Source organism: Sparus aurata, chromosome 13, assembly GCF_900880675.1.
Source record: "Sparus aurata chromosome 13, fSpaAur1.1, whole genome shotgun sequence".
NCBI classification, from domain to species: Eukaryota; Metazoa; Chordata; class Actinopteri; order Spariformes; family Sparidae; genus Sparus; species Sparus aurata.
In genome coordinates this window covers 18,976,199-18,988,665 of record NC_044199.1, presented here as the reverse complement: position 1 = coordinate 18,988,665, position 12,467 = coordinate 18,976,199, and the positions used below count along the sequence as shown (strand labels likewise).

At 43.0% G+C, this 12,467-nt stretch overlaps 1 protein-coding gene across 1 annotated transcript; it reads right to left on the bottom strand.

Annotated features, from left to right (window-relative positions):
* Positions 1-3,891: 3,891 nt before the first annotated feature.
* LOC115594579 (uncharacterized) lies at positions 3,892-6,650 on the bottom strand. The gene is made up of 2 exons (XM_030438732.1): positions 4,068-6,650; positions 3,892-3,974 (listed from the first exon to the last, which is right to left on the bottom strand). The coding sequence occupies exon 1, from the start codon at positions 6,576-6,578 to the stop codon at positions 4,599-4,601; it is 1,980 nt and encodes a 659-aa protein (XP_030294592.1). The 5' UTR covers positions 6,579-6,650; the 3' UTR covers positions 3,892-3,974; positions 4,068-4,598.
* Between the last annotated feature and the right edge of the window lie 5,817 nt (positions 6,651-12,467).

The following is a 12,467-nucleotide window of genomic DNA, read 5'->3' as shown; positions in this document are numbered from 1 at the left end:
TATGCAGTATACAAATATTTGAAATGTGTTAGATATTTTACCCAAGAAGATGTAATTAAAAAAGAGATGTGCATTAATGAAGCAATTTGAGTCAGATGGCATAGCCCTGTGATGTGTAATGTAAAGCGCACATTTGTGGTGTGACATCTTAGTCCTGATGGACTGAGGAGAGTGTCTCAAACACTCCTCAGGTTTCTGGAAGGGTATAGGTCATGGATCACCTTCTCAGCAGAGCAGATGATGTGCTGTTGTCTGCCTAACTAATGGTATCAAGAATTGTCTTATCATCCATGGAAGAGAATGATTTCTACTTTTAAAAAAAAAAGTTCATTGTAATCAGTTGTGCTCTTTATCCATTATGAAATACAAAATAAAGGCCTGTACATGCATCTCACAGGCACTGTCAAAGTTTGAAAGTAATGCAGCTATGTTAGCCCAGTTCACCTTGTTTTGCACATGAAACTCTTATTCAACAATTCAGTACACCCATTTGTGGGAGGCTGCATGCAAATCTTAATTGCCATCATTATGGTCATTTATTCATAGGGTAATTAATTAAAGGTGTGTTATGTTTGTGAGTAATGATGCTCAAGAACCACTCGAGTGCCAATGGGAGACAATGCCAGACTTGACAAAGAAAGTGCATTTAGAGGTTATGCCAATTTTCTAACAGATGCTGGTATATTCACACGAGAATTGTCTTTGATCTCATCCACAGTCACTTAGAGGCATTTTGAAATGTTCTCCTTTCTCAGCTGTGCCTGTGCTAATCCCTGAAAACAATATCCTCTTTCTCTCAGGGCTTAAAGGTAAGCTCCCCCCACAATGATCCACTTCAAAGTAAGTGATGGGTCGTGCTTGTCTATGCTTAATGCTATTTGCTTTTGCAATTACCACATCAAAAATAAATGCACTAAGTGAAGAACTCTGTGATAGACAGGCAGTTCAGCAGCTTGTTTGTGGGAATTGAAAGGGAATTGGCATTAAGCCCATTTACCTGAACATAATTCCATCAGTTGGGTTTTTTCAGAAGAAAAGCTGATCTTGTATTAGGGATGGTGAGATTCACCGATTCGTATGAACATTTACGATGTGGTTGCATCGATGACAGAAGTGTGCATCGGTTAAAAAATCCGGATGAACTCGAGATGTATCGTGTATAAAATCTCTGCATCGATAAAATCCGACTCGTATCTATACTTAAAATAAACTAATTTAGAAGTAGGACCAAGTGCTTGTTTCCGTTCTCATCACCACGGCCACGATCGGCCAATTCAGCCAGAGTTTCGTCTCACGTGAGTTGGAGGTGGGGTCAGCAGAGCACCAAACAGCAGGCTGGAAATCTGAGCCGATCAGAGACAAAGTAAGCATGGATGAAGAAGAGATACACTCGACGGTCACTCACAAGTCTGGTGTTTGTGGACACTTCGGCTTTTATAAAGAGATGGTCAGCTTGAGAAATGCCATCTGTAAAATGTGCCGTGCCGCGATTAAACACACAGGGAGCACAACCAATCTAAGCTCTCACCTGAAGCAGCGACATGGCGTTAATGTGACAGAGAGGTCTCCTTCGGCTCCAGTGGTTAGCACCAGCGGAGGTACTGCTAACACAATGTTAGTGTTTGTCTCGCAGCTAGGTTACACGTGAGTTGTCCTCGTGCTGAAAACGTGACTTTTCGCATACATGACGTCACTCACCGAGACGCAAGAAGAAAGCCAAAATATTTTTTTTTTCGAAGGAAAGTGACAAAAATAATAGTAAGGCAAAGTGACTTGAATAAGTACTTAACCCTCTAAGACCCACTGTTGTAATATTACAACGTTACCTTTAGCCACCCTAAAAAACAATCTGTTATATTTTATCTTGTTTTTTTACCACATTTACATAGTCATTGGGTCCTATTGTTCAGTCTCACGATGCTATTGGATAGTACATTTGTTTTTAAGTCCAGCCTCATGGCCATGAACTCACACAACCTCTCATGGTTTCCTTCGGACAACATTGCTTTGTTTCATTGGACTAAATTCATCAGATTCAAGTAAGTAAAATGTCTTTTATATTTTTTTTTGTTGTTATTACAATGTCTAGAACATGTACATATGTAGTTTTTGTAGAACAGATTCATCATATTTCATTTAGAGCTTGTTATATAATTGTTGTAATATTACAACGTTGGGTGAGTGTGGTAGTCAAAATAGCAGGCCTGTTGCAGTGGGAACAAACAGGTTGTATTCTCTCCACTACACCACTGCCTGAAACAGAGTGTTTTTTTTATACATGGACAGTATACATACTACCCTTGTGTTGTGTTCTAGTCAAATTTGACTGATTTAAAAGTTTTATCTCTAAAAAATGTAGTTAATTTGATCAAACTGACCTAAAATTCCACAACTTTGTTCACAAAGTGGATATAAACAGACAATTCAGTTCTAAGAAAGATAAACATTTTCCTGAATGTGGATGTAAGTGGGGGTATGCATGTTTTCCTTTTAGTATGATAATTAGAGAGCATTACAAGCAGTATTGTCATGTCAAGGCAGTATTGTGTGACTTAATGGCTGGTGATTGGGATGCACATTTCTTTTAGCATGATAAGTAGAGACCATAGGCTGAGCCATTTACATTTACATTTAGGGCATTTAGCAGATGCTTTTGTCCAAAGCAACTTACAATAAGCAGACAGTATTGTCTGCCTGGAAAACATTGGGGAATTCACTACTTGGGAACAGCCAGGCAGGTGCGCCTGCCCAACTGTGACCTTGAAGACGAGAAGTGCTTGAAGAAAAAGGGGAGAGGAAGCGATGACGTCACAGTTGAGGGGAATCACAACATCTGTGCTGTCAAATGGTCTGACAACAGGGCCATCACACTTGTGTTATCCTTTGCTGGACCTGAACCTGTGCAGAAGATTCAACGCTGGGACAAAGCCAGCCGAACCTACACTGAAGTTAAGAGGCCTTACATTGTTGGTGTCAACAAGTACAAGGGAGTTGTGGATTTGTTGGACTCATTTACAGCCAAATAGAGGTCCCCCATCAAATCCCGTCGCTGGTACATGTACATTTTCTGGCACACCATCATCCTCTCTCAAGATGTCTAGCAAAGAGACAATGAACAGGAGACAGTTTCAGGCACAGCCAGCATCCTCTCTCATCCTGGTGAACATGGCGCTCCAAACTCCAAAGAGAGGACGACCATCTTCAGGCAAAGGGAGCCCAGCAACAGTGACATCAGGAAGACCTCTGACTCCTCAGAAGAGACCATCCAAGAGAAGTGCACACCTCCCATTGGATGTACGCAAGGACCTAGTTGCGCATTTCCCAGTGAAGACAGGGAGAGGAAGCACTGCACTAAAGGATACACTAACATGCAATGCAGCAAGTGTGATGTTCACCTTTGCTTTTCAGAGGACAAGAACTGTTTTTGGGACTTTCACTATGAATGAAAGTCAGCCATGAAAAGAAAAAAAGGAATGAAGAAGTCACTAGAAAAAGCTATTCAATAAAAAAAAAAAAATAATTCTTCATAAAAATATGAATGTGTGATTATCATTAATGTTATATACCTTTATGGGGCTAAGTAAGCCATCAACTCTGCAAATGAATCCTTAGTTGTTCTGAATTGTTGTTCAGAGAACATGAGTACACATACAGAAATTCTGCTCCCACCTAAGCCCAACGTTGCAATATTACAACATTTCTCTAAAAACGTACATAAACATTTTTTTTTTTAAAACTCTTTCATTTCTGCATCAGAGGCCTCCTACAACAATATCTGAAGGGTCAAAAAATTTTTTTTTAGGTTTTTCTATATTTGGGTCTTACAGGGTTAAATCTGATTACTGGTTTGGAAATATTAATGCGTTTATAGCTACACCGGTCCAGTTAAATAATGGCCACGATTCATACAGATGTCTTTCAGGGTTTATTCTCTCCGTCTCTCTGTCTCCGCAGACACCCAAACACCGTGAAAACTACAACACAATAAAACCATAAAGGTTTCACAAATCACATACAAATCATACAGTTCATAAGCCAGTGTCCATTCAACATATAAGGGAAATTACCGTGTGCGCCTCTTGGACCACATGTAGAACAACTCAACTCTGTAGTGGCTTCTTTATCATCGTCAGCCACACTTTCTACCCAGAATGCCACTAAAGTGACCTCACCACATGACCTCACATTTCCCAAAATGCTCTGCAATATATATTGTGATACTTGTGTTCAAGTATATCTATTAGACACGGCTTAAATGATCTTGTACATATAACAGAAACATACACAACAAACACATAAATCAAACTGTCTCTGAGACAGTTACACTCCCACCAAAATTACCTTTGATTAGCACAAATGGAGATGTGAAATCCACTTAAACTCTTCATTAAATAATTAATGGTAATTTTTGAGCATTGCTCTGTTGTGTCTTTTAACACTTTGACATTTGAAAATGAATCGTGGGTTTCCACAACAAATAAATTCAACATCACAGATAAACAACAGAATTTACCTCTCAGCACATACAGAATACCAAATTAAGAATCAACTTCAGTATAATGACCACTTTTAGCTTAAAGGCGACATTTAATCAATGACTAATCTTCTTCTCCTTTTTTGCTCTTCACCAGAACCACTAACTTCTGAATTGGTCTTTGAACGATGGATGGTTGGTTGAGGCGTTCACCCCCTTTTCCTAACTTTCGTTCTCCAACTTTCACTGCCACTTTTCGTACCAGTCCATCGTCATCCTCACGTGCTTCAACAACCTTAGCAAGTTTCCATTCATTGCGAGGGACGTCCTCCTCTTTGATGATCACAATATCGCCCACATTCACGTTACGCCTTGGCGCATGCCACCGCTGTCGTAGAGCAATGTTTGAAAGGTATTCCTTCCTCCATCTGTGCCAAAATTGCTCGGACAGATATTGAACCCTTCTCCACCGTTTTTTAGCGTACAGGTCTTCCTTGATGAACTTTCCTGGTGGGGGGAGTGGAACAGAAGATTTCATTGTAATCAAGTGATTGGGCGTGAGTGGCTCCAAACTTGTGGGATCGCTGATGTTATCGACAGTGAGAGGGCGGTTGTTTACAATGGACATAGCTTCATAAAGGAACGTCCTCAAGGAAGTATCGTCCAACCTTCCAACACTGTTGGCAAGGACTGTGCTCAGTACGCTTCTCACTGTCCTGATCTGGCGCTCCCAGACGCCTCCAGTGTGACTTGAGTGCGGTGTATTCATCTGAAAGTCACACTGATTATCTGCCAGGTATGTAGCCACTCTATCCTTATTGAGTTCTTTCAGAGCCTTTGCCATTTCATTTTTTGCTCCAGCGAAATTAGTGCCTTGGTCCGATCTAATGTGTCTTACAGTTCCACGGATAGCAACAAAGCATCGTAAGGCATTGATGAACGCATCGGTCGTCATATCCTCCAACATCTCTATGTGCACTGCCCTGGAACAAAGACATGTGAAGAGGAGGCCGTACCGTTTTTGTTCCTTACGGCCTTGCTTGGTGTGAAAAGGACCGAAGCAGTCCATGCCACAGTAGGTGAACGGTGGTGTGGGATCAACACGGTCACTCGGTAAGTCCGCCATCCGTTGTTCCTCTGGCGGTGCACGCACCTTCCTGCACCGTACACACTGCCTGATGTATTGGGCTACAGCTTTGCTTCCACCAACTATCCAGTAACCATTGGCTCTTAGTTCATTGAGAGTTTGTCCTCTACCTTGATGTTGTATTTTATCATGATGATGTGTAATGATGAGGTTTGTGACAGCGCCATCTTTAGGAAGGATTACTGGGTGCCTCAACTCAAGAGGCACAGATGCCTTTCTCAGTCTTCCTCCCACTCTCATTATACCATCTTGGAGGAACGGGTCAAGCTGATAGAGTTGGTGGTTGCAAGGCAGCTTTCCTGCTTTCTGGCTGAGCATGTTCCGCTCCTCTTGGAAGGCATCTTGTTGTGCAAGCATAATAAGAGTCAGTGTGGCTTGCCTTCTCTCTTCCACATTTAAAGGTTCTGTGGTCTTGATTCTCTTAGCCAACCGCTGGATACGAGCAATGACATTTACCGCTGTGGTCCATCTTGAGAACCTTGACAGGTGTTCTTGGATGTCAAACTGCCTTACAGCTTCAGTTTTCAGCACCTGTGTAATCCTCACCTCTGGATCTCCCACCAGCAGCTCTGATGTGGCCTGGTTTATGGCTATTTCTCTCTCCCATAAAAACTTAGGACCCGAGAGCCAATTTGAGTTGATGAGTTCGGCCACCTTGAGGCCTCTCGAGGCGTGGTCTGCGGGATTCTCTCTAGTGTCAACGTAGTGCCACTGTCTTATGTCAGTGGTTTCTCGAATTCTCTGGACACGGTTCGCAACAAAGACATGAAACCTTCGTGCTTCATTGTTGATGTAGCCGAGAACCACTTGAGAATCTGTCCAGTAATATTCCTCATCGATTTTGAGCTCCAGCTCCTCCCTTAACATGTTGCTCACTGCTGCTGAGGTTACTGCAGCAGTTAGCTCCAACCTCGGTATGGTGACTATTTTGGTTGGTGCGACTCTCGCTTTGCCCATGACCAAGGAGCAGTGCACTCGCTCTTTGCTCAACAACCTGATGTAAGAGCACTGACCATATCCTTGACTGCTCGCATCAGAAAAATGATGCAGTTCAACTCTCTGGACCTCACCAAAGCCATCAGGTATGAAGCATCTTAGTATCTTGATCTTCTCAAGGTTTTCCAAATCCTTCATCCAAGTCTCCCACCTTAGCTTCAGATCCATAGGTAGGGGTTCGTCCCACCCCGTACCTCTCTGACACATCTCCTGCAGCACTCTTTTTCCTTCAAGGATGAATGGAGCCAGAAACCCTAAAGGGTCGTATAAAGAGGCCACAATTGAGAGAATCCCTCTTCGTGTCGCTGGTTTCTCATCGAGTGTCACCTTAAAGGAGAAACTGTCGCTTTCAATGTTCCATCTTATACCTAGCACTCTTTGCACTGGTAAGTCATCATGATTGAGATCAACATTTTTCACCTCCACTGCGCGTTCTGCAATGTCAATGGAATCTAAAACCTCTCGGTTATTGGAAAGGAATTTGTGAAGGTGCAACTTTCCTTTAGTGCACACAGCTTGGGCTTCCTTAACTAACTGAATTGCCTCACCAGCCGATTTTACACTTATGAGGCCATCATCGACGTAGATATGCTTCCTGATGAAGCTAGCTGCAGAGGGGCACTCTTTCTCATTTTGACTAGCAAGGTGTTTCATGCCATAATTGGCGCAGCCAGGGGAAGATGAAGCTCCGAACAGGTGCACCTTCATACGGTATTCTGTGGGTTCTGAGTTTGTGTCCCCGTTTTCCCACCAGAGAAACCGCAAATAGTCTCTATCTTCTTCGCTGACATGAAACCTGTGGAACATTTTTTCCACATCGCACATGACTGCAACAGAATGTTTACGGAAACGGCACAGTACAGCTGTGAGACCATTTGTAAGATCGGGTCCTGTTAGCAGATGATCATTTAATGAGGTGCCTTCGTACTTTGCGGAGCAGTCGAAAACCACCCGAATCTTGTCTGGTTTCCTGGGGTGGTAAACCCCTTGATGTGGGATATACCAGATTTTCCCAGGCTCTGGTTGGGTGTCTACCTTTTCTGCATCCTCGTCCTTGAAAACACCTTCCATAAACCTCACATAGTCGTTTTTGAACTTGGGATCTCTGTCCAGCTTCCTTTTGAGGTGCTTCAGCCGAGTCAAAGCCAGCTTCTTATTGTCTGGGAGGTGAGGACGTACCTTGAAGGGAAGAGGCATCTCAAGGTGACCATGCCTATTTTGCTGGATTCCTCCCTTTAAAATCTGTAGGAAGCAAATATCCTCTTGAGATATGCTCTTGTCGCCTGATTTGGTGTCTGCAAAATCAAACTCAAGGGCCTTAATGACAGAAGATGGTGTTATAGGTGGTAGCTCTCTGACAGATACCCGATGACAAAGACCAGTCACCTCCTTAGCATTCACACGCTGCGGTGCACTTCCCACAATGCTCCAACCAAGGTCAGTTTTAATGGCGTAGGGCTCATAATCACCCCCAGTGATGACTTTTCTTGGAATCAGCGCTCTGGAGCAGTCATAGCCAATCAATAGTCCAACACCACAGTCCATTAATGGGGGTATTTCTTGGGCTATGTTGACAAGGTGTTTCCATTTGTTGGCTGTTTGACAAGTGGGGATATGTGTGCGGTCAAGAGGAATGAAGTCTCTCGTGTAGGCTAGAGGTAAGTTGATGGAAATGTTTGAGGAGAGACCTCTGACTTTGAGATCACATACTCTTTGACTCTTCACAATTGAATCTTTCCCCATCATGGTGGAGAGCTTCAGTTTTACCGGCTCCATTGCTGCCTGTAGCCTTTCACACACCTCTTGATCAACAAATGTGTGACTGCTTTGTGTGTCTAGTAGGGCGTATGCTAGGGTTTCATTATCAGGAGCGTTAGGTGCTGAAATCCACACTGGCACAATCATTGACGTGCTCCCACCTTCTCCTCCATTCACACAGCATGATAATGAGGATGTACTTTCTTCAACTGCACTTTGCTTTGATTCTGCTGTGAAACGATCTTCATGCAATGGAGTTGGGTGACTCTTTCTGCATATTCCACACATGGCTCTGTTTCTACAGTCTTTAGAATTGTGACCTTTTCTCAGGCATGCAAAACACAGTTTATTTTCATGTATGCATTTTTTCTTTTCTTCTGCAGACATTTCAGTTAGCTTCTTGCATCTATGTATGGAGTGATTTTCTCCACAACAAATACACTTGCTTGTGTTTGAGTTTTGTTGTGTGCTCCATTCCTTTGATTTTACAGTATCTTTCAACTGGATTTCATCAAGTTTTGGTTTGGATGTGGAGCTCGATGAAACTGGGGCCTTCACATTTGTGGCAAACGTATTCGCCTTTGAGCGCTTCATCTCTCTTGCTGTTGTTTCTGCAGGGTGCTTTAAAGCATACAAGGATGACACTGGATTACATGCAATACGTGCCTCTTTAGCAACGAATGAAGCAAACTCATGAAAGCTTGGATAGTCACGGCCTTGATCCAGCTGCTCTGTGACGATTCGGTTCCACCTGGATGTCACCCATTCAGGAAGCTTGACCAGCATTTTCTGGTTCTCCTCACAGTCGTTTAGAACCTGTAGACCCTTAATATGAGACATGGCATTACTACATGTTTGGAGAAAATCACCAAATTCTCTCAGCTTGACATACTCTCTTCCACCGATCCTTGACCACATATTTAGCTTTTCTCTAAAAGCCCGTTGCACTACAAAGGGATGGCCATATCTGGCGTTCAACCTACTCCATGCTTGTTGATAGGCTTCTTCATCTTTTCTGTAAAAGCTGCCCTCAAGAAAGGATTTGGCTTCCCCTGCTATGTACTTTTGCAGGTAGAACAGCCTGTCTGCAGGGTTAGAGCATCGTCTTTCTATAAGAGCCTTAAAGCTTGTGCTCCACTCTGTAAACTTCAGAGGATCACCTGAGAATACGGCAGGTTCTGGGGTTGGAAGGCGAGTGAGAGCTAATGACTCTTGTAATGCCTGGACTAAAGATGTCTCATCTTTTACAGCTTGCTGTTCTTGGCCTGGGATGGAGTGAGTGAGTGGGCTTGTATCATTGACTTTGCTGTGTACAGGACTGCATGATCCATCCTTTCCTTTTCTCTCTTCTTCAATGTAAACATTTAGTTTTGCCTGAATAACATCAATGTCTCTCTTATTTTCAAGTTTTTTCAACTGCTGACGTTGAGCTTCAATAGCAGCTTCCATATCGATTTCAGCTCTCTTTGCAGCCAACTGAGCAGCTGTTTCTGCCCTCTTAGCCGCAATGCTAGGTGACTCCGAGAGGTGGTCAGACTGGTGGCAGCTGCGTGGAGTAACACTGGAGGCTGCAGATCCATATATGGACCTAGCATATTCATTATCAAGTAGCATGCGTAGCCTTGACCTTTCGGCCTCAACATCAAACTCACCTCCTCCCTCAGTGAGGCGTACTCTCATCAATTGCAGTAAGTCTGCTGTCACAGCTGAGCATGCATCAACTTTCCTCCGAATTTCTTGACTTGGTGCGGTCTGGAGTCGGATGCTATCATACAGCTCCTTTAATTCGGAGTCAAGCTTCTCAGCTCCATCCATCATGTTATACATGTCGCCTTCAGAGCACTCTTGCTTCAACCTTATACGAATACTTCTTACATTATTTTTCCATTTCTCATATGTTACTTTAAATTTCTTCTCATTTTGAATTAACTCTTGCTCTTTCAGTTCTTGCATTTTAGGTGTTAATCGTCTTTCACGTGAGGATTTTCTTATTTTTTCCTCCTCTAACTCTCCTGTATCTTGCCCTTGTGACATGACCGACTGATTATCACCATGTTGAGACATTTTGAATCTTTAAGAATTACCATATGAACCTTACAAGGTTATGATGGCGGGGATTAGCAGAGAGTAACCAAATTACACAGAATGACACCTTAACATTTGGTTATCACCTGAGATTACTTTTCCAATTTGATCAAATAATATTAAACACTCTTTCTGGCAAACAACAACGATAGCAGTTATTATCAAAGCATTCAATAGACTTTTTTTTTTTTTTTTTTTTTAATTTATTTAATCAATCACACTCTTTTCTTTGAATGTTCAAAATCCCCTTAATGTCCTATTTCTTGTGATTAAACGATATCTGATGTTCTATCCATCGACATCCTGAGGCATGATAATTGCACAGTCTAACCCGAGGACTCACAATGTGGCCTGAAGCTGCTGCTGGATGTGTAGCAACGATGCCGCCGCTCGCCGTTCGTCAGTGGCCTGTAGCTTGTAGCCTGTAGCCGGATGGGAACCGCCGCCGTTCGTCAGTGGCCTGTAGCTTGTAGCCTGTAGCCGGATGGGAACCGTCGCCGTTCGTCAGTGGCCTGTAGCTTGTAGCCTGTAGCTTGTAGCCTGTAGCCGGATGGGAACCGTCGCCGTTCGTCAGTGGCCTGTAGCTTGTAGCCTGTAGCCGGATGGGAACCGCCGCCGCTCGTCAGTGGCCTGTAGCTTGTAGCCGGATGCGAATCGCCGCCGCTCGTCAATGGCCTGTAGCTTATAGCCTGTAGCTTGTAGCCTGTAGCCTTCTGCAGGATGGGAACCGCCGCCGCTCGTCGGTGGCCTGTAGCTTGTAGCCGGGATGTGAGACGTTGCACTCTGAAGCCTCGTGATGGATTAGGACACGTTTTCACTATAGCTACACCGGTCCAGTTAAATAATGGCCACGATTCATACAGATGTCTTTCAGGGTTTATTCTCTCCGTCTCTCTGTCTCCGCAGACACCCAAACACCGTGAAAACTACAACACAATAAAACCATAAAGGTTTCACAAATCACATACAAATCATACAGTTCATAAGCCAGTGTCCATTCAACATATAAGGGAAATTACCGTGTGCGCCTCTTGGACCACATGTAGAACAACTCAACTCTGTAGTGGCTTCTTTATCATCGTCAGCCACACTTTCTACCCAGAATGCCACTAAAGTGACCTCACCACATGACCTCACATTTCCCAAAATGCTCTGCAATATATATTGTGATACTTGTGTTCAAGTATATCTATTAGACACGGCTTAAATGATCTTGTACATATAACAGAAACATACACAACAAACACATAAATCAAACTGTCTCTGAGACAGTTACAGCGTTAGATTACTCGTAGTGGTCAGATTAAGCTTAAAACGTTAGTGGCATCACTGATTGTGTAGCTTAAGTGCAACATGGAGCTTAAAGATGTAAAGAAAAGAAAGTTGGAGATATGGACACATTTCAAACAAGTCGTGGGCAGTGACAACGTGTGTCAATCTGTACAACTTTTGCATTCATTCAGCAGCTTATAACTGCCAAAAGGCAGCACTGCTTAGAGTTTAGTTTCCCATTGTCCCTGTTGAAAGTGTGAAGCACACTGTAGAAATACAGAATGAACATGAACTATCTGCACCACTTTGTATTCCATTGTACAATATTCTTCTGCATCGCATTGTATCACATTGTGTTAAACCAAATTGTACTGTATCGCAGTAGGTGGGAGAATCGTATCGTATCTTATCGGTGGTTGTTTTATATGAATCTTTAATGTATCGTATCGTTGGCAGTGTATCTAGATGCATATCGTATCGCCTCAGTGTTATAGATGCACATCCCTATCTTGTATACAACAATTCATATGCTGTGTATTCATGATGCTTGTAAATGTATAATCCAGATATCTAGATTATACATTTACAAGCATCATGAATTATCGGTGAGAAAGGTAAGACTGTGTTTACCATAGAAACGGCAAAGCATCTCCGTCTCAGACTGACTGTACTATCCGAGTAGCTGGGGGGTTAGTAAGAGGCGTTGTTAATAATTCCTTACTGCCTTACCCTTGT

Excerpts from the sequence above, each read along its gene's own strand:
- LOC115594579 (XM_030438732.1), bottom strand. The coding sequence starts at position 6,578 with ATGGGCAAAGCGAGAGTCGCACCAACCAAAATAGTCACCATACCGAGG.